This window comes from Patagioenas fasciata, chromosome 10 (genome assembly GCF_037038585.1).
Source record: "Patagioenas fasciata isolate bPatFas1 chromosome 10, bPatFas1.hap1, whole genome shotgun sequence".
NCBI lineage: Eukaryota > Metazoa > Chordata > Aves > Columbiformes > Columbidae > Patagioenas > Patagioenas fasciata.
Genome location: NC_092529.1, coordinates 19540239 through 19568054, shown reverse-complemented (window position 1 = coordinate 19568054; position 27816 = coordinate 19540239). Strand labels below are relative to the sequence as shown.

Genomic DNA, 27816 nt, shown 5'->3' with positions numbered 1-27816 from the left:
GCGTTCACTCTCTAAGCATCTCATTTGAATAAAGACATTCCCATTGAGCATCCTTTAAAGTGTATGCCTCATCTGCATGTGATGGGTTGGCTAGACTTTCATTTGAAATATGACAGCCAGATCTAAATTGCCTACTTAAAAGCTACAGATGATAATTAAGGAGAAAGTAGCTAACACTTCGTGCTTTGCAACTATCTTTCTTTGGAAAAAGCCTCTTGTTAATATTAGCACAGGGTATACTATCTTTCTTTTTTATTATCCATTTGTAGTAAATCTGGCTTCAGAATTCAGTGGAAAATATGTTGGCCAAAAGATTATAAATGTCTATTATGGCTGTGAGACCCGGAGCTGCTGATAAATAGGGAAGTCTTTAAATGAAGTAGTTGCCTGCAGTGCTGACTTTCAGACGACTTTGGCAGGCTGTCCTCCCAGCTGTCCTGGACTGCTGTACCAGTTGAGGATGGGAGATAGGAAGGAACAAGGTAATCTAGTCAGCTAAACTCTGTAAGATTCATGTTTTATTTCGCATGTGTCCATAACAAAATATATGCCCCTTATGCAAAGCCAAATTCTGGCCTCATAACACATCTGTGTAGACAGACGCAGAAGTGAGCCAGCAGAAGTTGCACCAACCTCAGGTGTGCTCTGTGCCAAAATGTGGATGCTCCAGTTCCCGGGCAGATTTGGCAGAGCTCCTGGGAGGGTGAGAGCTTCTGATTAAACTCTGCATGACCCATTCCAGCTTCATGAAAGGAGAAATCTCAGTCCTGGAACTCCTTAGATCAAAGTTTGGTGCCTTTTGAAAAAGCTGTGCTTTTGCACAAACAGGAGTTGCAGGGATGGTCAAGTGAAGTTCAGCAGGGAAGAGCACAAGCTACATGGTCGCAGTGGTCCCTTCTGGCTCTGCAATCGATCGGTCCAGGAAAGGGGCATCAATTTAGTTCCTTTTCTTGCCGAACCGTGACCTCCTTATACTGCAGATCTGGGCTAAGTGTCTGGTCTGACAAGGAAAGATGTTGAATAATACACCAATGAAGGTGGAGATTTTTGTCAATTCTCTAATTATATAAACTGGCTCTTTAGGATGGGCACGAAAGGCTCAGTCATGACTTTAATTATCTTCTCCACAACAGTTTCAAACCTTGATCTCAGTACTTTTTATACCTAATTTTGGCCTCTTGTTGAACGATTTGCCTCAAAAGGACTTCCAGGTTTTAACTACTGTTAGTGGAAATCATGTGAGTGGGGAGCCTAATGCTGCATCCTGCTGAGCAAAACTCAGGAAATAAATCCTTTAGGATACAGGCATCTCTAATTGTGATGTCTTCACAGAAGTCTGTTCATATTTAATGTGATCTAATGATACAATGCAGACTGAAGCATTAAGATGTTTTTTAACTAGGAAATGTATTTTTTTTTTTCTTAATTGTGATTTGTACATTCTGATAGCTTATAGAGCTGTCCATAAAATTGCAGCTCCATTTTTTTCAAAATCTTTTTTTTTTTTCCCCAATGGAAACACAGTACAAATATTTTATTCCATAGTGATATGAACCCAAGACCTTTCTGAGGTATTGAAAGTATGGTCCCAGAACATGGCTTCCCTGGTGGTGAAGTTATCAGAGACCTTGGTCAAGTCTCTGTACTGAAGTAAATCCATAAACACCCTGAATGTGGAGCTCACAGGACCAAGCTGAGTGCTCTGATCAATGAGCTGTTGGCTTAGCCGGAGCTGTTTGCTCTTACATTGTCTGCTGGGACGGGGAAAAGGCAATCCAGGTCTGCAGGGTAAATTTATTTCTTTTCAGCTTTGAATGAACATAGTTTTTAATAAGAAAAAGTATTTCACATTTTTGTAATCAATTGTAGTTATTATTAGAGAGTGAATGTCATAATACAGAGCACTGATATAATTTTTATTTACTGGTGCATGGCTGCAGACTACTGATGTAATTAAAATCTGAAAATCAGCATTCTTCAGTGTCCTTGAGTCTCCAAGGACCACACTGGCTCTGGGAATACCAACTTGGTGTTTTTCTTCTCTGCTCTTGCATGTCCTGTGGGATGGGTTATATTTTTTAGACCAAGAGCATAGCAGAATGGGAGAAAATGTCTGCTTTTGTACTTGAACAGCTGTGGTTGCAGGAGTGCCTGCCTGAGCACAATGTACAATTTAATTCCCATTGTCAGGAAGTTTGAAATCATTGCTGGTCTGATTAAAACAGGTGAAAATAAGGACGACTTTGTGGCCTTGCTAGTTTTGAGTGTCTCTTCCTCACCCTAGTTACAGCCTTCAAAACCCACTTTGTAGAAACCATCAAGATTGGACACTTGGCCAAAGAATGGTTATTACTGTCAGTTTTCACTTTTGTTTGAACTGTAGATAAATGAAAGTATCCTCTTCCCAGCAGCGGGAGACTGGGAGATGCTTCCAGTCACTTGACACTTTGTTCATGCATAAAGTCTACAGAAAACCACCAGAAATCTGATACAGCCACACCTTCGCCTTCACTTTTGAGGCTGATCATGGACATGTGGTCCTGAGCACATCTGATGCATGGTGTCACATGAAGGAAGAGACCATCATCCCAGGGCCCCCACAATTTGCCAGGTGATCTGAATGGCTTAGCTTTTGCCAAGTTATTTTGTGTGCAGCCAAGAAGCCACAGCCCAAGGCTGGCTACGTAAGTGGTAAAGACTCTGCTCGTTTGTGCTGCTGGTGTGTTGGACTGAATGCAGTGTTACGTTACTTGAGTAGGTCGGAGAACGAGGTCTGGCTGCCAGTATTTGTAAAACTGCAGATGTGTCCCCCGTCCATTGCTCAGCTAGGGAGAGACTGGTTGCTCCAGTCAGTCAGCTTCTCTACAGATGAGATGACTTTTCCAGATGTTGAAGCCTTTTCAGTTGCTGCTCTCCTCAGTGTTCTCCAACTTCTACTTTATAGATTTTAATCCCTTAAAACTTGAAGCAAACGCGCCCTTGGGTGCTGAGCTGTGCCATAGAGGAGGCTTGTCTTGCTTTGCCACTCTTGAGGCTGCTCAGCTGTTGTCTTCTGGTAGGAGCGTCTTGCAACAAACATTATGTGAACACAGAGCTCATGGACACGCAGCAGGCTGGGAGTTAAACATGGAAGGAAAAAGGTAGCAATTTTCTGGAGATGGTGTCTGCTGCAGAGAAGAGAGGACACTGCTTCTTAAATCTTTGTTAAATTGTAGCAGCTTTTCTTTTGGTACTCAGAGCAAATGGATTCCTGATTAATTTGGATGGTATTGATCCAGAATGGCTTTTTTTGTTTCATAAAGGCTGTATTTTATGTTTAACACGGCTTTGGTGCCAGAAAAATTCTTCATTAATGCTTCGGCCAGAATTAGTTTTTTAAAGTGGAAGTCACTTTCAGATTTGTTAATATATGTAGCTCTTTCCCCAAGTTGAACTTTTAATATATATTCATGAATAGTCTCTGTAGTATTGTGCAATGATGGTATTTTATCTATGCCTGCCACAAAGGCTTTTTCCAGAAGTCAGGCTTTTTACAGCTTCCCTTGCAAATTTCTTTTTTTGCACATTTTCATGTTACCAGTACAGAAGCAACTAAAGCAGAAACCCTGCTTTGTTTGGCATTTGATCCCATACCCCAGACAGTGTGTGGTGACCCAAGTAGGGGACGATCAAACACTCATCCTTCACCTTTCCTCTGCTCCCAAATCTTTCCCTGTGCAGCAGCCCTGAGATTTCCCCATGAGCGTAGGGAACTAGATCAGTGGGATGTCTTTGGTCTCTTCCCACGCTTGGCTTTTATGTGAATTGATTTGTCGAAAGTTGAATGCAGTTTTTCTTTTTATTCAATAGACTCTGGTGAGAGTGGGCGTCCAACCCTACCCAGCACAGCCCCACGCAGCGCGGCACCTCTCACTGTCCTGTCTCGCTTCCCACAAGTGACACTTCTTGGGTTATTCAGTGTGAAGGTGCAGGCAGGTTGTTGGCAGGTCCATCAGCAGATGTTCAGGTCTGTCTTGGCTCCAGCCCTGTGTGCTGCTCAGCCTGCGATTGAGCCCATGGGCTCCCTGAGAAAAGGATTTGACAGGTAATTTAAATGAAAATATTTTGATTGGGAGTTTTATTGGAGTCATGCCATAAAACTCTACAGAGGACTTAATTTGATTGCTTTAAGTGCCTTAGGACAATATACTTGAATCAATTATAGTTGAAATACAAAGTTAATATTAAGATATGATACAAAAGAATGAACATTGCTGCATCTTCTGTAATTGCTCTTGCATTTATCTCAGCTGGCCCTAGAGGTGAAATTGCTGCTTTCAGGGTTTACAGACCTAGATTAAACTGTGTGTGAACCCTGATTCTCACAGGGCAAAGGCTTAATGCCTTCAAAGGGTTCTGTGTGAACATCAGGTGATGCCCAAGAAATGGTCATATTATATTCAATGACTAGTTTTTAGGCCTTTGCTTTATGATTTTTATTGCTCATGATATATTTCTAGATGTTTAGATCTTTGTAGATTTTTCTCCAAATAGATGCTTTTGTTCTGCTTTGACAGAGGCTTGTTAGTTTGGATGCTGATTCCCGTGTCTGTCTGGAGGAGAAAGCAATGGGAGGGACACCAGAGCCATGAGTTCTGTCAGGATGTTATGGTAGGACCAGGGAGTGTTGGACAGTTGTGTGTGGTGTTTCCAGACCTCCTAATTTACATTGCTCCACAGAAAAAATGACTTTTTTTTTTTAAGATAATCAAGGGTTACCTCCCTTCAGAGATAGTAGATAAGCTTCCCAGTGAGTAGGAAGCTGTTCACCCCAAGAAAATAGCTCAGTGAGGGGGGAATCAGAGAGCAATGCCACCAGTCTGTACCACAAAGAATGTAAGTGTCCTATCTGAGAAGATATTTGGGTTTGTAAAGATGAGTGGAGCATCTCTTTGAGTGTTGTGCTCTGCTTGCACAGTAAGAAAGTGCGTTTTTCTGAGAAGAGCTGTGAAGATATCTCAAGAGATAAATCTGGGTCTGGATGTAGGCTCGGAAGTGGGGTTGGGATCACCCACTCAGCTTTCTGAGCGTGTTCTATAATGAGCAGTTTTATTTCCTCCTTGGTGCTACGGTGGAGTACTATGGTTTGCATTACTGTTATGTATGCAGTCTGGGGAGGTTCATTACTATGGCTGGCACACGTCCGGGACGTTCCTTCTTCTGGGAGTGTGATGAAGCTCTTTTGCGGGCTGTTTTCCAAGAGATTTGTGAACGCAGTCACCAGGAGCAGGTTCTACAAGAGGAATCCTCAGCTGCGGATGCAGCACTGGTGCTGTCTCCCCACCACTGCTGAGGTTGTCCCTATTCCAATGTCTTTAGACTCCATCCTCTAAAGGGTTTTGTAGCTTCCCTTCCTGGAGACACTTCAGAGGGTCTCTGGCTCACCGTGTTAATAGGAGAAGTGGGAAGGGATGGAGCAGAGGACACGTGTTGTGATGCTCTGGGTAGGCATCACAATGTGCCTGCTCTGAGCTGCTGGCTCTGGGGGAATTACCACTTCTCCCAGCATGGCACATGCAATGTGGTGTGTTGAGACAGAAACTGTGGCTGACAGCTTGTCCTGTTTAAAACAGTACTGTAGGAAAATGGTACTGGCCAAATGTTTGCACAACAGCAATGTGCAAGTGAGGGCTGGGAACCTGGCAAGTTAAGAAATTGAAAATATGGGAGTGGGGGGAAATATTTTCCATTATTTTAACTGGACATAAGACAGAAGATAATACAGGTTGCTACAGCTTTCCTGGTCACCTTCCCAGCAGTGTCTTTTTGGGTTTTTTCGGTGATGCTGCTCTGAACATGTATTTGGGTGGGTATAAGCCACTGAAGGCAGCTGTGACAAAGGGGAGATCTTCAGGGTGTTCAGATGTCCAGGAGAGGAGTCAGGAATAAATACTTGCAAGAGAAAGCATGTATTTATGTGAAACTACCGGGAGAGTTGAATAATTCTAGAGAGAAATGGGCCTTGGGATTTTTTTTTTTTTTTGAAGAAATCGAGAGGACAGAAGTTCAAAGTGAAATACTTTCAAATACTCTTTGATCAACAAACTATATTCTCTCTTCCTCTAGAAAGGAAAGAAACAAAAGACCAAGTTTAGACTGCTGAGTCAGATGGAGAATTTTACTCTTGTTTCCTATTTCCAGAGAAAAATGAACTGATTTTGTAGGGGCAGGTATGTGGTAGAAATTAATGTGCTGCTGCTCTGAAAGGGGAGGAGACCAAGGAGAGGAGGGTACTGAAGGTACCTTTGGATACTGGGGAGTCTGGAGGGGGTGTTGCTGTAAAAAATTGCTGGGAAAGTTAGGAAATATCAATAAACACCTCAGTTTTGAATGGCTGTGGTATACACAGGCAGTGTTGTCATGTGTCAAGGCAGATGGGTGGTGGGAAAGGTGGGGACAAGACCACTTGAGTAAATGGTAATTTCTTCATCTTGGGAAAGGAGCTGTTAGAGAGCAAGTTTGTGCTGAGAAAGCATCTTGTTGCTGCTAGGAAAGGGGTGGAAAATTCTGGTTTTGGCAGAACATCACAGGTTCAAAAGGGCTGGGGAGCAGTCCCCTCCATGGTACTGCTGTCCCACCGCTGGGCTGAGCGCGTCACGTCCCCCAGCTGTGCAGGGCTCTATTAATATTTCAGCTATTTGACTTTGAAGGGTTGGAGAGAACTTCAGCACTAATGACTTCAAGCAGTTCAAATGTGGTATTAACAGGCTGGCTGCCTCAAAAAGAGACTGACTTCGGGATGGCTGGGTGTAAAGATTCAGATCCTATGGGAATTACTGGATAATGGTTATAATTGGCAGAAAAATATGGACTGAGGGCAACTGCTTAGCAGCGGTTCCCTATAGAAGAGTTCATGGTGTGTATGAGAGCTCACAGTGTGGCTTCCTTGCTGCAGGGTTCCCCCCTCAGGAGTCTGTCCTTACAGAGCAGATCTGCCTATTCCTTGCAATGTGAGCAGCCCCTCAGATAGCCAGGATTTAGCACTGAACATGTGGGGATGCCCAACACCTGCAATGTTCTTTGCAGTGAGGAGCACTGTATGCATTGCTTCCTTCTGGAAAACAGTCTGTGAAGAGTGTTGAAAGGGTCAATCGACCTCAATTTCATTGGAAAGACCTTATCTTCTCAAGCAGATTTCTACTTTCACTTTATGCTTAAAGTATTTTTCTTCATGCAGGTAATATCTCTAGAGAAGTCTTATGGGAATCATGAACTCTGCTGTGAGAGGAAAGGCTCCCATTTATTAGTGTTCTTCCGCTAAACCTATGCAAAATCCATATTTGGCCTCTTGAGAAGAGGCGTTTGCCCAGGGACTGGCTGCCTGGAGACACTGGTGTGAAAGCACATCAGCAGAGTTCTCTAAATACAAGGGACCTGCGGTGTTTCCAAAGCTAACGAAAAGAATTACCTTGATTTTGTATATCGGAGAAAAGAAGGCAAAAAACTCCTATTGTGTTTTTATGCCTAGACAGAGCAGTTTGACTCACTATGGGGCCTTGTGCATTTCAGCGTTTCCCTACTGTATTTTGAAAATTCATTTTCCCCTCATTTTGGAGATTATCAGCCAAGCTAAACATTTCACAACAAATTCCTTCACAAGCTCTACCTGCAGTAACTGATTTCCAGTGGTGTATTTCTCTCATTGCTTTGCAGACAGTAAACACAATTGACAGTTAGACTACCAGAAACTAGTGAGGGGGAAATAAAGCCCAATGAAAGGATAATGGATCTCCAGATTTTTTGCAAATATGTGTGTGGGTGTTGCAGATTTCGTTCAAGCATGTTGTAGATGAGTTGGGGGGTGGATTACAAGATGCTATTTTCAGAAAATAGGACAACCTGCCAAAACAGTTGTGTGGGGTTTTTTTTCCTGTTTTTCCTCATTTCCTAGTATTGGAATGGAGAAACTCTAACCCCCATTGAGCATTTTTGGAGGCAGAACTTTATCTGTTATTTATCAATCCAGGTACTGATTGAAGCTCAGAAGAGGATATCTGTGCTGGTTCATCAGTAATACTTGATGAAGTAATAGCACATACTTGCTGTTAATTGTATGTTCTGTTAGTTTCAAGTCTAAGCCCCATGTGTGTTGCTAAAGGGGGAGTTTTTATGAATCAGGCAAGATGTAATCATTTGGTGCACACTCTTCTGCTTGGGCTCTTCTGTGTCTGCGGGTAGAGTGGGACATGAGACAAGATGTGTCTCTGAGGCGGTTGGCTCTGACCATTTTTGTGCTCAAGGATCATCAGGTGGACTAGGCTGCTTGAAAGAAAAAAAGAGGGGCTATAATGAAAAGCAAATTGTGGCTTGAATGTATTGAACATATTCAGGGAAGAAAGGGAAATTCGCATTTACATGGAGAGAGCACAGCTTCTGCTCCCCCACACGCTTGTAACAGCTGTAGCTTTGTTCAGCGTGTCTGGCTTCACATATTGTTTTTGGAGCAGGGGTAATTAGTGACTGAAAACCTAACTGCTCTTCGCTATTGTGGAACAATGTATAAATCCTTTTTTCCCCACTGTAAAACATTCCTGCCCTCTTTTGATCTTGTCAAGCAAGACAATACAGCTGTCTTGTCATCATATTTCCCACAGCAACGGAAATTTTGCCAAATGGTAGAAGAAACCTCAGAAGCCCTTTAATTACTGTGACTTCATTGGTGAAATTGAGCGCCTTTGGTGGACTTGCTTCCATTTTAAGCAAATTTGAGGGAATTCAGACCTGGATGTCTTGGCAACGGTGGCTGCTATTAGCAAACAGAGCCGGCAGGCGAAGGGGAGGGTGTTGGTGGGGATGAGCAGCGAGGCTGACCTTAGAGCTGCTCTGCTGAGTGTGGGGTGCAGGGTGTAACATTCCCGAGTCATCAGCTTTATTTCTGAATTAATAACAGTAATTAGCACAACACAAGGCAAAAAAAACTTCTAGCTCTTTTTTGGAGGAACTTAGAGGGAAAGGTTTTTCATTACTTTTTCCCCTAATTAGGTAAAGCTATTACTGAAGTGTTGCTTATTTTCATTGTCCATCAGTCAGCAAAAATCAGTTATTCTAATGCAGCCCAGGAGTATTGCTCAGGTGTTAAAGAAGAGCAAAGGGTCACCCTCAGGGTTCCTGATTTTTGTTTAGGAAAATGAAGAGGCAAAGGTGAAACGCAGCCGTGGTGCTGGAGGTCAGGAAAGCAGCAGAAAGAAGATACTGGCTGAGGATGGCTTGAAGGAAAAGGTGGGGTGTAAAGAATGAGAGATAAGAGAAGATGAAAGAAGAACACATCGTAAGGAAGTAAAGGGCAGAACAGGTAGAATTACATCAAAGGTGGGAGGTAGAGGCAATTAGTTTTTTGTGAGTCATCACCAAGCCATCGTTCCCCCAGAAAGGCTGACTCAGCAACATTGATGGAAAAATCAGAGCTTTCCTTCTGAAATGCCATTCCAAATCAAAGAGGTTTTGATCAGTAAAACTGGATTTTCTGTAGCTGATCTTCCTCTGCTTTAAAGAAACTGTTCAAATGCATCTTGTGAACTCAGCACCCACCCTCGCCACCCCAGGGCTCGGCTCACCCACTTCTCTTCCCTGCCGCGTCTCCTCTTCCCAGGTGTGAGTAATAGTCTATTTTGGGGCACTTTGCACAACAGAGATCTCAGTTGTTTGGGCAGAGGTGAGGTGGCCACAAGGGGCACCAATTACTGCACATCCTCTGAGAGGCTAGGGAAATCTAAAACAAAAGTGAGTGAATAAAATTAATTTGATGGAAGAGGGTTTGTATGATCTGGCATCCCTGACAGATGCTTGGTCACAGAAGCACTGCTGGGAACATACAAGTGAGATGATAATATATTATATTAACGTTTTCTCTGGCTTACCGTGATTCAGAACTGAAGTACAGTCAGGAAAACAGGATAGAAAAGGAAAGTGGTCTCAGTTACTTCATGTTTCGGAAAGGCTGGTGGGCTGCTGATGATCAGACTGGATGGCGCTGTGGTGACTGGGGTCAGTTGGAGCTGCATGGGGTGGGTAGCAACTCCAGGTCTAAATCTTGATAGGAACATTCCTTAAGTTATTTTGCCTTTGGTGTGCGCAGGAGTTTGAACTGCTACTTGCAACACCATGCATTGCCTGCTGTGCTATTTCAGGACTCCAGAGGAGAAAAACAACAGCCACCCTGAAGATGTGTTTAACATGATAAAATGTATGCAGAGTTACCTTGTTATGTTTCCCCCCAAAGCAGTTGGATTGTATCTAATGTAGCTCAGCCTGGTTTCACAGCACTTGGGGAAGTAATATGAGGGCCAGGGCAATTCTCTAAAGCCTGTTAGCAGTGTGAGTTGGTAACATAAAACCGTGGAGCTCCCACCATGGCAGCAAAGTCTGGCTTTCCCGTGAGGGGCCAGAGCCTTCTCGCTGTGCTCAATCAGAAAAGCAGATACCGCATCCCACAGTGAGGCCCTTAAAATGCAGCTGTGGTACCTGAGTGTGGCCGTTCAAACAAAGCGAATGTGGTTAATTATTTAAGAAACAGAAAACGCTGCTTAGCATTTGGTGGTTTGAGAGGGGGGTGCCTCGGGGTAGGAAAAACGACAGAATGAACAAAAATCCAACCTTGAATGCCTTTGAGTTGTGAAGCCTGGGATGACTGGGGGGACCCTGGGTCTACCGGAGGATGGGAGGGAGCACAGGATGGTCCCCAGCTCTGGTTCTGCACACCATGGCAGGTAACCCCCCTGCCCCAGGCTGCAGCCCCATGGGCTGTGTGGAAGGTGACACCTGGCTGGGTGGAAGGTGACATCTTCAGTTCACCAGCCTCAAGCCCTGAACTAAATACAGGACCTGAGGAGGGCTACAGAGGCTGCATTTCCCTTGGGAAGGAGGGATCATATGGGAAGTTTCTTCCTGATCCAAAACCCCACAGAGGTTGCCACGGTTTTCAAGTTGTTTTGAACAGGGTTCTCAGTTTTGTTCTGTGTCAGTACAGCACCCAAGCAGCTGTGCATGAAGAAAGCAGAGAAAGTTTTCTTTTCTGACCGTGCAAATCATGCATTTCAAACCTTTCCATAATCCTAGTGATGGATAAAACAAAGCCACTTTCTCCCCAGGCTGCAGAATTGGCATCATAGGTTCTAAGAAATCTTCCCCTTTTTTCCTCCACTTTAGGCAAGAACAGTAAGCCCTGACAAAAAGTGTGTATGCACTGATGCTGGGAAGCTTTGAAACCAAGTCAGGAAACTGATCATAAGCATTAAAGTCTCTGTCATGTTTTCTGTTTTCATCAGACATTGCTGTGTTTGCGTAGGAGAGGCGAGTCAGATGCTGCTCATCTCCGCGATCTAGGCAGACTCGTTTCTTGTTTTCATCCCACCACTACTATAGTGACGGAAGCTCAGGAAAGAAAATGCCTGAGGCGAATAACCGGCATTATGCATCAACCACTGACGAAAAGGTTCTGCCTACATGTTTGGGTACATTTAGTTTGGACCAGGAAAAGCAAAAAGTCATGCAATCCTCCAACATCCATTAGTCCGTTTTCTGTGATTTCGACTGTGGGTTCTTTGTTTTCCTCTGGGGACCTAACTTTTTGTTTTGTCATATATTCATGGCTGCTGCTGTTGGCTCGCTGTTGCACACGTTAATTGCCCTTGAGCAGAGGAATGTCTCCCAGAAGGCCTCATCCTTCCTCTGCACCAGATCATAACCTCGTTAATTGCTGCTGTTAACTTGCTGCTGGCTTCATCCCCTCTGCTCTCCCTGTTCAGAGCAGAACAGTGTGATCCCTCATCAGGCCCATGTCCCCACTGAAGCTAATATAGGCTATGCAACAGGACCTGTCAAAATACCTCCTCCAAGGACTCTCTCTGTCTTTCTAAAACAGTAATTAAAACTATTACAGGAAAAAAAAAAGAAAGGATCTGGCAGGAGTGGCCAGACAGAACCACAAATCTATTGGTTTGGTTGCTAATTGCAAACGGTGTGTGTGTACAAGGCTGCTGATTGCTTATACCAGGGCATGTGGGCTGTTTCTTTGACCCAGTAAATGTTTCATTTCTGCTGAAGCTTGGTTGTAAAAGCTTTTAATGTAGAGACACTATATGGCTCACAGCCCCATGGGCTAACAGCCACAGGTAGCTGTCAGGAAGACATGAGCTTCCAAACACAGACATCCCATGACCTGAATATAGAGGATAAAACCTGTTGTCTGCTGCCTTGATTGTAAGAACTCAAGAATCAAATAGTTTCTCATCCTTTTTCACTTGTTGCCATGGCAAAACCCTAGAGAGGACGTGGAGCCACAGGAGGAGGTTGTACCAAACCATTGCAACATCAACTATTCTCTGAGGTTGATTAAAAGATGTGCATAGGTCATCATTCTCACCTGGATGCTCACATAGATGTAACCTTATGTATGAGCACCTCTGAAGAGCACAGCCCATGAGACTACTTATAGGGGCAGTTATTCAAGAAGGGGATCAATGTACATCAGGAATGAGATAGGGAGACAGAGCAAATGTATTTATATCATTATTTGGGTGACAGTTTCCTTTTTCTGTACTTCACCTGCCACTCTTTGGGATGTTTTCCAGGTTGCATCAAGTGAATTTCGATGCTCCCACTTGTGAAGGCAAGCGTCGAGAAAAGCTCTCCTTGATAGGGGACTTCTCTTCTTCGGCAGAGTTCTTCGTCACCATTGCAGTCTTCGCCTTCCTATACTCGCTGGCTGCCACTGTGGTTTATATCTTCTTCCAGAACAAGTACCGTGAAAACAACAGAGGGCCTCTAATTGTAAGTGTGTATTTGCAGCATTTTCAGGTGTAGGTCTTAACCTCCTGCTTTTTTGGTGGTTGAGGCTGTGGTGTGGTCTGGGAGATGTAAGTGACCTAATGCCCAAAGCATCTCTGCATTTGCCTGTGGGGTTTTTTTTGTGGGTTTTGTTTGGTTTTGGTTTTTATCTGAAAGTGAATTAAACTTCTAGTATCAAGGGTAACAGACTACGTGCAGGTGGTATTTAGTCCTAATCTTATATGTCCTTGTGGGATTCCCTGCTTCTCTCCCACTGCTTCCAATGATGACGTTCATACAAATCATGACATGTAGCTGAGTGGTTGCAGGATTGGGGTCCAAGCCATGCATCTGTGGCAGCAGAGCTTCGCTGTGGGGAAAAAAGGGAAGAGATCTTGGGCATTAACCTAGGAGACAAAAGAAACCATTCCCCTAACCAAAGCCTAGCCAGGTAGATTGCTTGTTGCTAATGGCTGCTGCATTCAGCTAAATGATTTTGCTTTGGAGAATTATGTAGCTGGTTTTTTCAGTATTACCAAGAGCTCCTAGCACATTTGTGTCTCAATGCTGGTTTATGAGGCTCCTCACTTTCCAGTTATCACTCTATGTACCTGTCAAGCTGTGACTGTCTGCACCTATATTGTTCTTTGTACTGATTCCTGAAGGCCTGGAAAAAAAGTGCTGCTGTGCACTTTCTCATAAATGAAGACTGTGAAGGCAGTGAAAGCTATTTTGTTCTAGGTGTCTGTTACCTGTCAGTGCATCACACCCCGTGATACACCGCTTGGTGTTGCTGGGCTGGTGAGGTCTGTGTGCTGATCCACCACTGCACTGAAGTTGGGCCAGGTCTCTGTAAGGTTGTCTCGCACTCTCCCTTCCATGGCGAGCACTCTCCTCCATGACTGCAAGGATAAGGTTACACTAAAGTAGAGGGAATATTTCTCTGAATTCTTGGTGTGAAGAGCAATTCAAAGAGAAGATGGTGGGAGTTTTAGTGAGGACTGACATAAAGAAAGAGTTAGTTCTGGCTTTAAGAAAAAGCTAAAGCTTATAATTGACAGAAACCAGACATTCGGCTGAGACTTGCACCTTAAATGACTGAAAGCGACTGATAAAGAGCATCAGAAAAATATAATAGAATGGAAAATAAAATCACCAGGATAGAAAGGCTGTACCTGTTGAAGAAAATAACTACAGTGACAGTAAGCAAAAGATTAAACTCTAAAAAGGTAATCTAAACATCACGGGGTTTTGAGGGAAAGGTTTCCTGCTGCAAGATGATGTGAGGTTTTTTTATTGAAGTTTGCATAATTCAAAACTGATAAATCGATACAGAAGGGAAAATTCTCATTCCATGTCAAAGGAAATTAAACCTTTTCATTTCAGGGTTGTTGAGACCTTTCCTCTCTTCCAAAAAAAATCAGGAAAGGAGGGAAAATCTTCATAGAGGGAAGGTAGAACAGGCAAGTTAAAGAGGTCCCTACAGAAACAGTAAATAAATGAAGTGCATTGCTTCTGCTTCGTTCAGTTGATGTCGACTAATATCTCATTTAAAACTGTCCTCTTCAAAGGATTAATTGCAGAGATCTGCCACTTTAATGTTCTTGTGGAAAATAATTCTTCTGGCCACATTATTTTGTGCAGCAATTGAAAAAGGGAAGAGGAAAAAATAATTCTAATATGTCAGATTGTGATGTGGCTGCTTGCCATTGTCCAGGACTTTCCTGATGCAGCTGCTGCAGTCGTGTTCGTCACAGGATGCACAGTGCAATCTGCTGCAGCATTAATGTGGCATTGATTTAATTTGTTCTGTGTAATGGATTGTAATTGAATCTACAGGTTAAATTTAAGCATTGTCCATTACCAAAGCTGTTGTTTGCAATTTCCCAGTCTTTAAACCAAGCCTAAATGACCTTATTTGTTCAGAATATGAAGATGCTCCTGATTGTGTCCTACAGCAAAAGCAGCTTCTGTGGTGAGTTGTATTGGGAAGTGGCTGAGGGTTATGCTCAGCTTATACCTGCTCCAGCATGTCCTCTACGCTTCCAGCTCCATTGTATTGGGGTGTTTTTAGAAAAACAGATCCTTTTCCACGAGGACCACATCCTTGCAAGTCTCCCCAGAGGCTGCCCAGTGCAATGATAGCAACACTGCTGTGCAGTGGAGATATAGGGAAAATGCAGAGCCCCAGGCAGAGAAAAAGCAAGCAGCTGTAGCCAGGACGAATTAAAGGGAAACTCAGAGTGAAAACCAGCTTCCCATGGCTGCAGGGCTCACCTAAGGGATGCAACAAGCAGGCGCCTCATCCTCCAGCTCCAGGCAGATGCTACACTGAACTGACATAACCAGTGAGATCACACATACATCAGATCAGATGTGTGGGTATGTCTCATCCCTGAGATTGTTCCTCCCAAAGAAAAGTGCTGCAGAAATCTGAGGTGCTTTGTGCACACCGAATCCTGCCAGCAGTCCCCAGCATGTGTTGGTGTCGGAGGGAGGGCAGCCCTTGCTCCTTCCTCATCATCAGGTGAGATCCATGTGTCAAGCACTGTTTCCAGACTACCAGTTTTTTGCCTTTTAGTGAAGAGTTAGAAGATGATGGTTTCATCTGTTCTTTCTTCTGCTGCAGTGCCTGTTTCATATTTAAAGCCATTCCCATTTAAGCCTTGTGCTTCCTCCTGGCTTGATATTTGCTCAGTCTGGGATGACATCTGCCTTTAAGCAGCACCCTCTGAGAGCTGGCTGCCTTTCCTCCTGATAAATTTTCAGGATTTGAAAAATTAGTATGACAGGAGAAGAGGAGAGAGAAAAAAAAGACTTTCACTTGAAATTTTAATTTTAATTTTATTTTATTTTTTCAAGAAACCTTTGTGCAGGCATTCAGAGTACCATCAATGCATCACCAGCCTGCAGTGGCCTGACCGGATGCAGAATATACTATTATAAAGAATTTAATGACCACTAAGTCACAAGAAACTAGCAGAGAAAATTTCAGTCACAAATGTTTCAAGTTTACCTATTTTATACAAATACAAGGAAACACAACTGCATGTGCTGAGCATCCCTTTAACTGTAGAAAAATGCTTTAATGGTCAGTGTGAAGTGAGACATCCTAGCAAGGAAATATTTCCGGTAGGAGAAGCCCTTAACTCCTTTCATAATTGTTTGTATGGCATCAACATGTTTTACTCACTGCAGTGAGCAGTGTTTGTTGCTAGTGTTACCTCTCAGGTTTTGGGGATAGAAATCTTCCTTTTGGTCACGCAGGTTGTGTTACTTACCTGTGATGGACATGGGAGTCACCCCCTTCCACAGGGCTTTTGGCCACAAGCCCTTGCCATGTGCATCCTCCACTTACCTCCATGGAGAGATGATTTGGAGGGGGGTTCACACTGGATAGATAAACCTAAGAGATTACCTTGGATTCCCAGTTCCTAAAGGAACAAGGAGCAGTTTACCAAGGATTAAATATGTAATTGATATGTGCAATGTATTTCTGAGCTCTCAAACTCACAGCTGTGATTTTAATTTCATTGCAAACTCCCACCAGGTGCATGCGTATGGTGAGGAGCTGGGGCCTCTCCTTGGTGGCTACAAGCACAAGCCAGTTTCTCAAGTGACTGATTAGTGCTCAAGAGTCAGAAACATTTTAAAGAAATTAATTGGAGATGCTGACATGGGTTTTAATGAATGTGATGTACAACATCTCTCCAGTTTTCAGTAGATCTGCATCTCTCAGACCAGCCTAAGCTGGTTTCCACTCGTGTACCACCATGTACCTTGGGGAGACATTGCAGGTTTGTGATGAGAGCAGAGGTGACCTGCACCCTGGGACTGCCACCCAAGCACCCCTGACTCGATTCCCTGCTTCAGATCTGTACATTTGCAGCTGCTTGTGAGCAGAGTAACCAACCCCACAGTTGTGCCGAAGTTTTAGGGGATCAGGACTAGATGCTTCTGTGTGTCCCTGAAGTAGGAAAATAAAGGAAAGAATAGTCACAGACAATGTGTATCAGTACCTATCACTCAGACTTCTTACTTTTTCTGTAGTACCCCATATGTACTCCATTTAAAACTCACACTAACAACTCTGTCTCTGTGGGCCTTCAGGTTTGTCTTTGGGAAGTTATAGATTGGCCATGAAAAACCACATGCATTAATGCATAAATGTAAAACACTTCATTAGTATTCCAATCAACTAGTATAAAAGTAAAAAATTACTCAGCCAAGAAAAGTGACTGACGTAGCCCTGGAAAGAGATATTTCATTTTTGTAGTGATTACTTTATAATCTCATTCTTACAGTGCATAAAGATGCTTACATGTAAGAAGGTGAGCTCTTTCCTTTGCAGCTGGAGTCCTGTCAATAATCAACATTGAGCAGAAAGACATTTGTTTCTTTACATATGTTGCAGACCAAGTGAGTTAAGTACACTCCTAGTCTACTCTTTGAAGATGTCTTTGATTAAACGTGTTCTATTTCCTTTGCTTTGTCCAGCTTTCTGGAAAATAGATAGAAAAAGAATAAAGAGCCATCTGTAAAACTATGACTGAATCCTTTGCAGTTAAAAAAAAATAATAACCAGAATAACTCTTTGCATTTCAAAGAGCTGCTTCAGCCTGCTGTTGTCATCTCCCTTTTGAAACACAAGCCCATGACCTTGCTGTGTGTGCTGCTGCCTCCCAAAGGGCTCTGCACATTCCCACCAGAAGAAAGCTTGCAAAGCCATACACCATTGCAAGAACAGTGCGATGCTTCCAAAGCTTCGTTCAGCACAAAATCTAGGGCGAGACCTTGTTCAAAAAAAAAAAAAAAAAGGAGTTAAAATGCCACTGTAGAAAGGTGTTTGCTGCCTGTAGCAACCTGCTGTTGACCACTTGCCCAGGTGGGGACTGTGGCTATGGCTCTTGCTGGTTTTTGAATTTCTAGGTCATTTGTGACTCTGAAAGCAAATCCTCTGAGTGGTTTGCTCCTCCTGGGGTAAAGAAATCTCCCTCTGCTCCTGTGTGGCTGTCCATGAAACCTGTTGGTAGTGCTGCCAGGCTCGACAGGCTCTGGCTGGGAGGGTTTATAGGCTTTGGCATTTGAGGAGTTGCTCCCTTGTAAGCTGTAAGACCACGGAAGGGTTTTGTCAAATTAAAAGGTTTTGTAGCATGAGTGTTGGCACTTGTGGAGAGGTGCTGGAAGCCCTGCATGGAAGCCAGTCACGGGGCCAGCAGCTGTGGTTTAGCGAGGGAGGAGGGGGTGGAACAGGGATGCCAGGCACCCTTCTGTCAGGCCAGAGCTGAGGTTTTGCATGTTTTCAAATGTAACAACTCAGGACCATTGTGCCAATCTTGGACCATGTTGGCCAGGAGGGAGAGGAGGGCATGGAGAGCACACAGGGGCATGTGTGTTAGAGCACTCTGGGGATTGCTGAAGCCACAGAGCAGCTCAGAGCAGATGAAATGTGTCCCCTTCCTGAGTGAACAAGCAACTCCTGCAGATGCTTTTGGCTGGATGAGATTGTACTGGACACTGAGGGGTCCAAAACTGCACTTGGGAGACTTGAGCGAATGTGATTGCTCCCTCCAAAGAATGGGCATTTTGTGAACGTCAGTAGCTTGATGCCATGGAGAAATGTTTCAGTTACCATGAAAAGACATTCACAGTTCTGTTCTAAAACATATATAAAATTGTTCCAAGTAGGCATTTTTGGCAAACTCAGGCACAGCAAGTTTCAGCTTGAAAAAAGCAGCTAGATTTTTATTTCTTTTCAGTTACACATACTTTAGGCTCTTAAAAAGTCCCTCCTTTGGATATTCAGCATATTTTAAATCTTGTTTTCTGCTTTCTCCTACGTGCTCCTATTTCACCTCCTTCCCAAAGACATCTGTAGGCAGACCGGAGTATCTCAGCTGACATCTATGAAACTTTGCAATTAGGACTATAGCATAGCCATACGACAGTACACACTGAGAGTTCTGTAGATTTCAAGAGAGTGACTACAAAAATCACTTTGTTCCAAGGGAAAAAAAGTCACCCATGCTATGGGGATATTAAACATTCAAATACAAGATTTGTTTTAGTATGCAGACACACTGGCTTTAATTACCAAGGAGAAATTCCCCAGATAGACATTAAGCCACAGAACAGCTTAGCTTGAAATTCACTTTTATTTTCAGTATGTCATTATCTTGTAACTCTGTTCCACCCAGAGCTGTGAAGATGTTCAGCCAGAAATCGAAACCCACTTGAAAACAGGAGAGGCTCAAGTTCCAGCCAAAGCTGAAGGTTAGCAAAGATTCAAATTAAATAGGAAGACACAAATCTGCTCTAGTCATGTATTTTGCTTGTTGCACAGTGCAGAGGAGCAGAACAAATCCTGCAAGAGCCCAAGTCTGGCTATGTAGCCTTGGTGAGAGCACCTGCTGACAAAATCCTGGTGTTTCATTAGCCTTTCTGTCCTGTGTTCTTGACAAAGTGTTGGCTGGCTGGCAGACGGGCTGCATAGTTTCTTCTCCAAGTCCCACTGTGCAGTCCTTCCCTTTTGGCTTGGTGTGTTTCTTGCACCCAGGCAGTTTTTTGAATTTCCTGTATAAAAGGGCCAATCTCAGCCCCCAGAAGTGGGGGCCCTTTCCCCAGGGCTCTGATGTACTCTCAAATAAGGGCAGGATCGGGCAGCGTTAGGCTCGTGTGGACACCCTGGTGCAGGGGAGAAGAGGAAGTCAGCAGAAGGCTGGGCTGAGATGGAGAAGACCAGACCTGAGAAATAGTATAAATAGTTCCGTTAGGACCAGTCCTTCAACTGTGCAGTGCTCTTGGGTGTTCCTAGCAGTGCTTTATAGCCCAAGACACAAGCTACTAGCAGTTGGAGTGAGGGACTCATGCAGATTGCTGTAATTTGTGTCATGAGTTGTGCAAATGGCTCACTAACATGAGGGCAAGCTCTGAAAGCTCGACAGTGGGTCTGTACCCCTGCTGCTGTCACCTGCTTGAAGAATTTTGCTCACTGTTAAAAATTTCCTTATTTTTAGCAAGTTTAAGCTCCTACATTGTGTTAATTTGGGTCAGTTTGTCTCTGTTTGCTTCAAATCTCTACCTGTGTTTCGTGTTTATTTTATTGTTATTGCCAACGCATTGATCACAGACCTTGGTTTAGCTAGCGAACAGTGTGGTGGCATTGACAGAGAATTCCTTCTCATTTTAAAAATGTATTCCCCAAAACCCTGCTGTTTCTCTGTCTATTGTGTCAATCAAAACCAATATGGGGGCTTGGCATCCAGGTAGATAACATGTCAAGCCTCATAGCAAATAAAGAGCATGCCCCATCATAATCCACAGCTCAGCGAATATCTGGTGTTTCTACCAGCTGGAATTTTTCAGAAATGTTTGCAATTGAACTGGTGCCTCTAGGAGACCGTTTCTCATTCGGTTACTGCTAGGACATATAAGATACAATAATTTTGTTTGCTGGAAATCTCCCTGAGAAGAAAAATTACTCTGGGCTATCTGCCTCTGTCTGCCTGGAGTCTCTTTGGGTGTTAAGATAGTTGTCAGCTCCTGGGCTTCACGCTCTTCAAGAGAGCCCATTTGGCCATCGTGAAGGGAGGTCAGAGGAACTCAAAGCTCGGCAGCAGATACAGGCCTGCAGAAAACAAATTGTGGCGCTGTTAAAAAAGAAGGATATACCCTTTGGGAAAGCATCCAAGCACAGTTAATTTAATCCCATCTGCATGAGCAGAGAAATCCTTTGTTCATGGCTCGTTTGTGCGGCTGGTTTATTGACTGGTGCCTCTTCCATCGTGATGGAGGTTCGTGCTCCCTGTCCCTGTGGTGCCACAGACCTGCTTCCTCAAATGTCAGGTGCGTTGTAGAAGAGGAGAATGATGCTTCCCAGGGATCACTTATTTCTTTAGATAGCAACCCAAAACTTAGTGTTCTTAATGAGCAGTTTCTCTTCCTCCTATGTACACCTTTACTTTGTAAGGGGGAATGGGAAGCAGCCCCCAGGGGAGGTGGGATATCAAGACGCAGCGATGCAGTTAGTGGTATGTTAGACTTTGGCACCTCTACCATCTGTTGTGGGCTGACAGATGGGATGAAATATGACAGCAGAAAGGCTCTTCTGTTTTAGCAAGACACAAGAAAGCTTGAAAAATCACACCTCCTCCCTCCTTTCCCCCCAAACCCACACAACAACGGTGTCACTTGGCCACTTGTTCTGGCTAAGACAAGGAGAAGTTTGTGCCTGTGTGTGCTCCTGAGAGTCTTTCGAGGGAGAAGTGAGCAGAGTGGTTCAGAGCAGAGCTGCTCGGAGGTGCTGGATCCTGGAGGGACTGTCACACCTTCTCTCCTCTTTTCACGTGGATGGGAATTAGAAGTAAATGCTTTACCAGCACAGAGAGGAGCCGAGGAATCTCTATGCTTGGCGAGTCTTGCTGATTATTTGTTTGCTTGTGATAATTAGTGGCTGCATGGCTCACGCAGCAAGGACATTTGGCCTTACCTGTAGCTGGTGAGAAAACTCCTCGTCTGGTAGCGGAGTATTAGCCAGTTTCAGGTTCTCCCCAAGATGCTTCCATGGGTGGAAACTGTTCATATTGGAAACTACCCCCGCTGTCTGTATGAGCACCTGAGGTGAGAGCCAGCCCTCAGGAGATGCCTTTCCAGGCATCTATATTTTCTTAAAATTGATCCAAGTTCATCAGCCAGGTGCTGTGAACAGCCAGATTTCCAAGGCAGCTCAGCATCCTGAGTACCAGCCACACGCTTGTGTGATTCTGTGTCCTCGGGGCTGGAGATGCGAATGGCTCTGCTCCATTAGGAACATCAAGCGCTTCTGAAAATTAGCTCTGTAGGTGATGACAGTAATCACAGCCTTCCATGAAACAACCACCTCTTTTTTTTTTCCTCTCTCCCTTGATGCAAGCTTTCAATTTTCAGGTGATTCTTTCCCCCCCTTCCCCCCGCTTCAATGGACACACCAGTATAATGCTTCTAACTAATTTGTCTTTTAGGATTTCATTGTGACAGTGGTCTTCTCATTCTTGTGGCTAGTGAGCTCATCTGCTTGGGCTAAAGGACTGTCAGATGTAAAGATTGCAACCGACCCAGACGAAGTGCTATTACTGATGTCTGCCTGCAAACAGCAGTCCAACAAATGCTTGCCCGTTCGCAGCCCTGTTATGTCAAGCCTCAACACTTCAGTTGTAAGTGACTTTGATTACTTTTTGCCGTTACCTTACAAACATATTTTCGTCTCTTTTTACCCGTGTATTGACCTAAATTGGCTGGTGTAAACCAGTTAGCTGAAATGATTTAATTGGAAATACAGTTTTGCTGCGGGGCAAGGCAGAGCATGACTCAGGACAGCTCTTTGCCATGGAGCAGCAGTGGGATGAGCGTGCAGGGGCGGGATGGGGAGAAAGCAAAGTGTCTGTCCAAGGACATTGCTTCACTCATCTGCTTTCAACTTGCCCCAGCTGCAATGCTTTTGAAAAGGGGTCTGTGATCTCCTTTAAGAAGAAACGGTTTTGTGTCTTGCAGATTCCTTTAGAAATTCTCAAAAAGAGCAACATGAAATTAATGTTCAGAATGTTTAAAACAAACAAACAAAAAAACAAACCCACAACAACTCTCTCCAGGCCAGCTGACCGATTATTATAATATCTCTCTTTTAACTTATTTATTTTAATTTTATCTTTACACAGTTTATTTAAACTAGATTATATTTTCAAACAAAACATTATTTTGGCCTAAAAACCTTCTTCTTGGAAACAAAAAGTTAAACAGACACCTTGTGAGCTACGGCTAAAGGGAGGTGAATCTGGGAATTTGCTCCAAAGCTGAAACAATTTTCCAGCCAGTTTGGGGAGAAGGATGGACTGGGAGCAGCTTTGACTTCTCCCAGGACCATGCAGGGTCCATAACATCAGTCTGGACTATGAGACCATGGCTGCTGGGTGACAAGCTCTTCTTCTCCCGACCTAGGTCTTTGGCTTCTTGAACTTTATCCTCTGGGCAGGCAACATTTGGTTTGTGTTTAAGGAGACGGGCTGGCATTCCTCGGGCCAGCGGCACGCTCCAGACACCATGGAGAAGCAGTCCAGCAGCTACAACCAAGGGGGCTACAACCAAGACAGCTACGGGCCGGCCGGTGGCTACAACCAACCAGGCTCCTACGGCCAGGTGGGTGATTATGGCCAGTCCCAGAGCTACGGCCAGAGTGGGCCGACCTCTTTTGCTAATCAAATTTAAGGTTCACGCAGCACGAGCTCTTGCATCCCTCACACGTAGAGAGTTTAACAGGTCTCAAGTTTCAGCAGCGCCAGATTTTGAAGGGTTTTACGTAAATTAATACTACAACACGGTGTTTAATGTCTATTGAAGATCTAAGCCTACCTCCTGAGGCAGACGGGAGGTGGCCAGTGGGCTGGAGTTGGCTTTTTTGTTCCCTGACTAGCCAGATACAGGGGATGCGCTCATCGCAGGTGACCTGGAGTCAATGTTGTAGTATGTACTGTAGAAATAACTTTATGGTAGTTTTGTATGTGTTAAGATGGTAGAAGCATTTTGTAGCCTCAAGTCTGTAGTATTTAATATGCATAATATAATTGAATTTCCTTCTGCATTTTGGTGAGAAACAAAAGTGTTTTACTATTATTTCTACAGATTATTCTGTATATCCATGCATGTAACATTGCACCTAAATTTTCAAAACTGCCTGTCTGTGACGCTTCGGAGCATTTGTTTTGGTTATACTTTTCTTTTTCACAAGATTTTACTATTATTTCAGTTAACTGAGTCATCCGTAATTTAGTGCATGGATAAGCGGTTTCATACCACCAAATGTCTGGACTGTGTAAATGAAACGTCTCAACTTCTGCCACTATATTTTGTTAAATGTATGTTTAAAAGAAGTATGCATCTTTTATATATTTTGCAGAGTTGAATATATGGCTTACCCAAGTTCTGAATGCTTTGTAACTAAAATGTTTTTCCTTAAAATGGCATTCAGTAGTATATATGGTACCTGACCAATGTTTATTCCATTTAACTCAGCTAAGTATTCATTCTATAAATCACTATTTCTATGGATGTTTTGTGAATCTTTTAATGTGACCTGTGGAGAATAAGGACCAAGTAACTGTGTTATATGTTTACAAAGGTATTTATTTAACTAAGATAACAGAGGTGCAGATATCAGTATACAAAACCATGCGAAAATGCCCCATTGCCTAATACAGCAACACAGAAAAACCGCATGTATTGTTGTGACCTTACAAAGCATTAAATATTCCTTTATACCCCCTTTATAGTAAGAAAACCTTTCTATATGTGCTGTTTCAAGATTGTTAAGATATCCCTCTGTTCTGTCGCTGCTCTGAGCACTAGCTTGGTGCTACTGGAGAATGTAACTGGATTGACCAAATAACCCAGGCTCAAAGGAGCTCATCCCCAAATAGCCAGAGCCAGACTTGTAGCCCATTTGGATTTCTCCCTGGGAAATCCAGCTCTTCTTCACAACACCATATGGGACACATTGATGCAAACGAAAGTCTGAAGCACAATATACTAATCAAAACTGATCATCTGCATTTCTAAATCAAAGTGTATCAGTATATAATCTTATTGTATGAGCTGTAATGTTGAAAGCATCTTAGCTTAAAACAGCTTAGTCTCTTCTATGATTGTTGTAACCAATTTATGGCTACTCGGTGGATGAATCTATATTGTGATATCTATTTGACCCTAATAAAGTTATTGCATACAATGCATGTTTTCAGAGTATGTTACTATCAAAATGTCACTGAAAAATATCTAAGATAACTATTAAAGAGAAGTAACTGTTCCTGTGCTTGACCTTATTGGTCATATTCTTGTTGTTTTCCAATGCTTTTATGAAGATTGTTTTAATGTACAGTGAAGTAAAACATTTCTACAGACACTTGTCATTGAAGGTTAGTATCACAAGTTAAAAAAAAAAAATTAAAACTGTGCAATTTAATACCTGCCTGTCTCTTTACCTCTCTTTCCACCTGTCAGTAGGACTAGCCCAGTACTGTGCTAACTATCCCAGTTCTGTGGACTGCTGGAAAGCCATGTTTGAGACGTCAGGAGGACAAACCAGAATATCTAAATATCCTGGTATTCCAAATGGAAGCAAAATACAGTTTTCTGGGACAATGAAAAATGTTATTTTCTCTCGGTTCTTTTGTTCCTTATTTTTTTAAGCTTGGAAAAAGATAAAGGCAAGCCAGGGGAAAGGGAAATCTGTGTGTGTGGGAAAGGATGGGATGTGTGCTCTTCATGCTCCCTCCCACATAGTCCTATTCCTTTTTTTTTTAATTATTATTTTTTTAATCCACTTTGTACTAGTAAATCAGGAAAATCCCAAGTTGGTTTATCTAAGTCTTTGCACTAGAAACAGAGCTTTTTGTATCTATTAGCTTTCTCTTCCACTTTCTCTGTTTCCACTCAGATCAGCAGGGTCCCATTTCCAAACATTTCTCTTTGATGCTGAGGGTTAGAAACTTGAGTTTCGCTTAGGTTTATCCCTGCATTTTGAGCAAGTTGAAATTCTTGTGTAACCGTGTAAGCACTGGGGCTGCAGCTTTCAAACCCTCAGGAGCTGACACCCCTGGAGAAAGGGGACTTGGGACAGACTTAAGATGACGATTTATTCTGGGTATTATTTGTGTAACACCAAAGCTAAGATCTTCTCATCAAGGACAGAGCTGGTTGGAAGAGCTGACAAAAGCAGTGAAAAAGGCACATGTTTTCATGAAATACACGCCCTTTACCCAGCTGGCCAGATCTTCACTGGTATCTTAGCTCCTTACTGCCATGCAGAACAGTTGTGCTGGTCCTTCAGGGACTATAATCTTCACTGTGAATTGGGAGGGATGGAAAATGTCTTCATCTGTAGCTTCTCAGATTAATATAGTATGGCAGCAGCAAAAGTGAAAACAAAAATGATGCATGAATTTTTTTTGGGTTATATAAGAAAATGTATCTGAATGTTTCCTCCATGTTCCTCTGTATTCAAGTCTTCTCAACAATTGCCAAAGGATGTGATAAATTGGAAGTTTATTTGAACAGGGAATAGTGGCTGTATAGCAAAGTGTTGAGCAGCAAGACAGAAAAGACTGCATTTGATGTTTCTTGGGTTTAAAAGAAATAGCTAAGTAAACTCAAGCATCCTGTGTGAAGCTGCTACTGTCAGACTGGTTGCTTTCCTACTCCATCATTGGTAAGTGCCTCTGCCAGTTAGTTAAATAACTAGGTCAGCCTGGGAAAAAAAAATAAAATGTTCCTTGATCTTCTGTGCTGTCCCTCCTGTTTTCTCATGTTTCTCTTTATAGCCCATTTCTCAGCTACCAGAGATGGGAGAGCATTTGCATTATCAAGCGTAGCGCTGTGGAGGAGAAGCAGGTACCTCTGCAAGTGTGCTGGGGGAGGTGGGAGCACGGGACATTCTCTCCAGGTGTCTCAGAGGCCAAGGAAGAGGCAGCTTCACAGGCTGGTTGAGGGTTTCCCCATTGCTCTTGACTGGGGAGGGGAGGCAGTTTGCAAAGCTGCAGCATCATACCCTGTGTGGGGAGATGCTGGAGAGAGGAGGGAGCATGGCTCTGGGTACCCAGCAGCTCTGCAGCCTGCATTGCTCCCAGCACAACACGGATGAGTTTAGATGCAAATCCAGCCCACAGAGCTGTGCCCTTACTCGACAGGGTATTTTTTTTTATTGTGCAATACTTTCCCGATGACTGATCAAATCTCCTTCACCGTGGCCATCAAGCTGCCCATAACAGAGCCTTGGTGATAGCCAAGACTTGGAGAAAGTTTGTGCTCCTGTTGCATGAGTTTGTATTGCAGTTGCCTGACCTGATTAGGTTAATTATTTCCAATCTGTATATGCTCTCAATCTGAATGAGCAATTCAAGCTCTAGTCCTGAATTATTCTTGGCTGAAACTCTGATGTGCTGATGAAAGAAGCAGTCACATGCAACGTGCATTGCACATCTCTATAGTCTGCTCCTGACAGTATCTCCAGTTTTGTGGTTAATATTACAGACAGATAAGAATTACTGTGTAAAAACTGCCACATATTTTTTCATCCTTTTCTGAAAAAGTTCTTCTCATATTATGGCGTAACATGTCATAAGCATTTAGTCCTCTGTCTACTAGTTTTAAGCTGGATTTGAGTCAAAATCTTTATACATGTGAATGGATGGGCTGCTTAGCTTATGCTCTCTCCCTGACTTACCTATTCATTTTCTATTTTTCTTTTTATTCTCTCCTTCTACTAAACTCAAGAGCTTTTCCTCCTGGAATTTTCTAACAGCAGCAATAATCAGTATTTTAGTGTTAATATCTGGTGCTGATTATCCCATCATTTGTCAATGCCATACATCCTTAGTAGGAAGATCTTAGCATTTCGATATGAAATGTTAATAGTTCAGTGGGGAGGCATCCCATTTGTTGCCTTTAGCTACTGATTTCTTTCTTACGTTTTTATTGTTGTGTCCTCCTTTAATAAGATTTTAGGTTTTTGTGAATATAGCTGCCTTTTTAGAGTCTAAATGTCCTGTAATGAAACATTTCTCAGAGGAAAAGTTATTTGGTAATAGTATATTCAGCCTTCTGAAAATGAACAATGTACGAAAAATGTTGGGCTCATCCCTTACCCATTAGATTGCCAAAGAACCCAGGGGAGCTGGGTGCCTGCACGCAGGAGTCCCCACAGCCACGCTGCTGCCTGGTAGCCCTGTACAAGGCACAAGCACGTGTTAGCCAGGGTGCTGTGCCATGGCTGAAAAATGCCTGGGCGTGAGATGACAAATGATGTCTCCCTGCAGACAGATCAGTTCTAATAGCTTTTCTTAAATGACATTTTACCTGCTCTGTCCTCAGCAATGGGATTCATAATCGTTCATGACCCCACAGCTAAATTCCCGGCTGAGCTGAGCTGTTTCTCGTGTGTGTGGATGGGGAAGATGGGCTGACCTGTCCATGCCTCCCAGCTGGGGT

General features: G+C 43.3%; 1 protein-coding gene across 2 annotated transcripts in view; it reads left to right on the top strand.

Annotated features, from left to right (window-relative positions):
- SYNPR (synaptoporin) overlaps positions 1–24559 on the top strand; it is a 104757-nt gene extending 80198 nt beyond the window's left edge. For both annotated transcript variants that reach the window (XM_065846006.2, XM_065846005.2), the window contains 3 exons: positions 12609–12807; positions 21804–21995; positions 22777–24559. In XM_065846006.2, the coding sequence (XP_065702078.1) occupies positions 12609–12807; positions 21804–21995; positions 22777–23043 (658 nt within the window). In that variant the 3' untranslated portion in view covers positions 23044–24559. The remainder of the gene's footprint in view (positions 1–12608; positions 12808–21803; positions 21996–22776) is intronic.
- The last annotated feature ends 3257 nt before the right edge of the window (positions 24560–27816 follow it).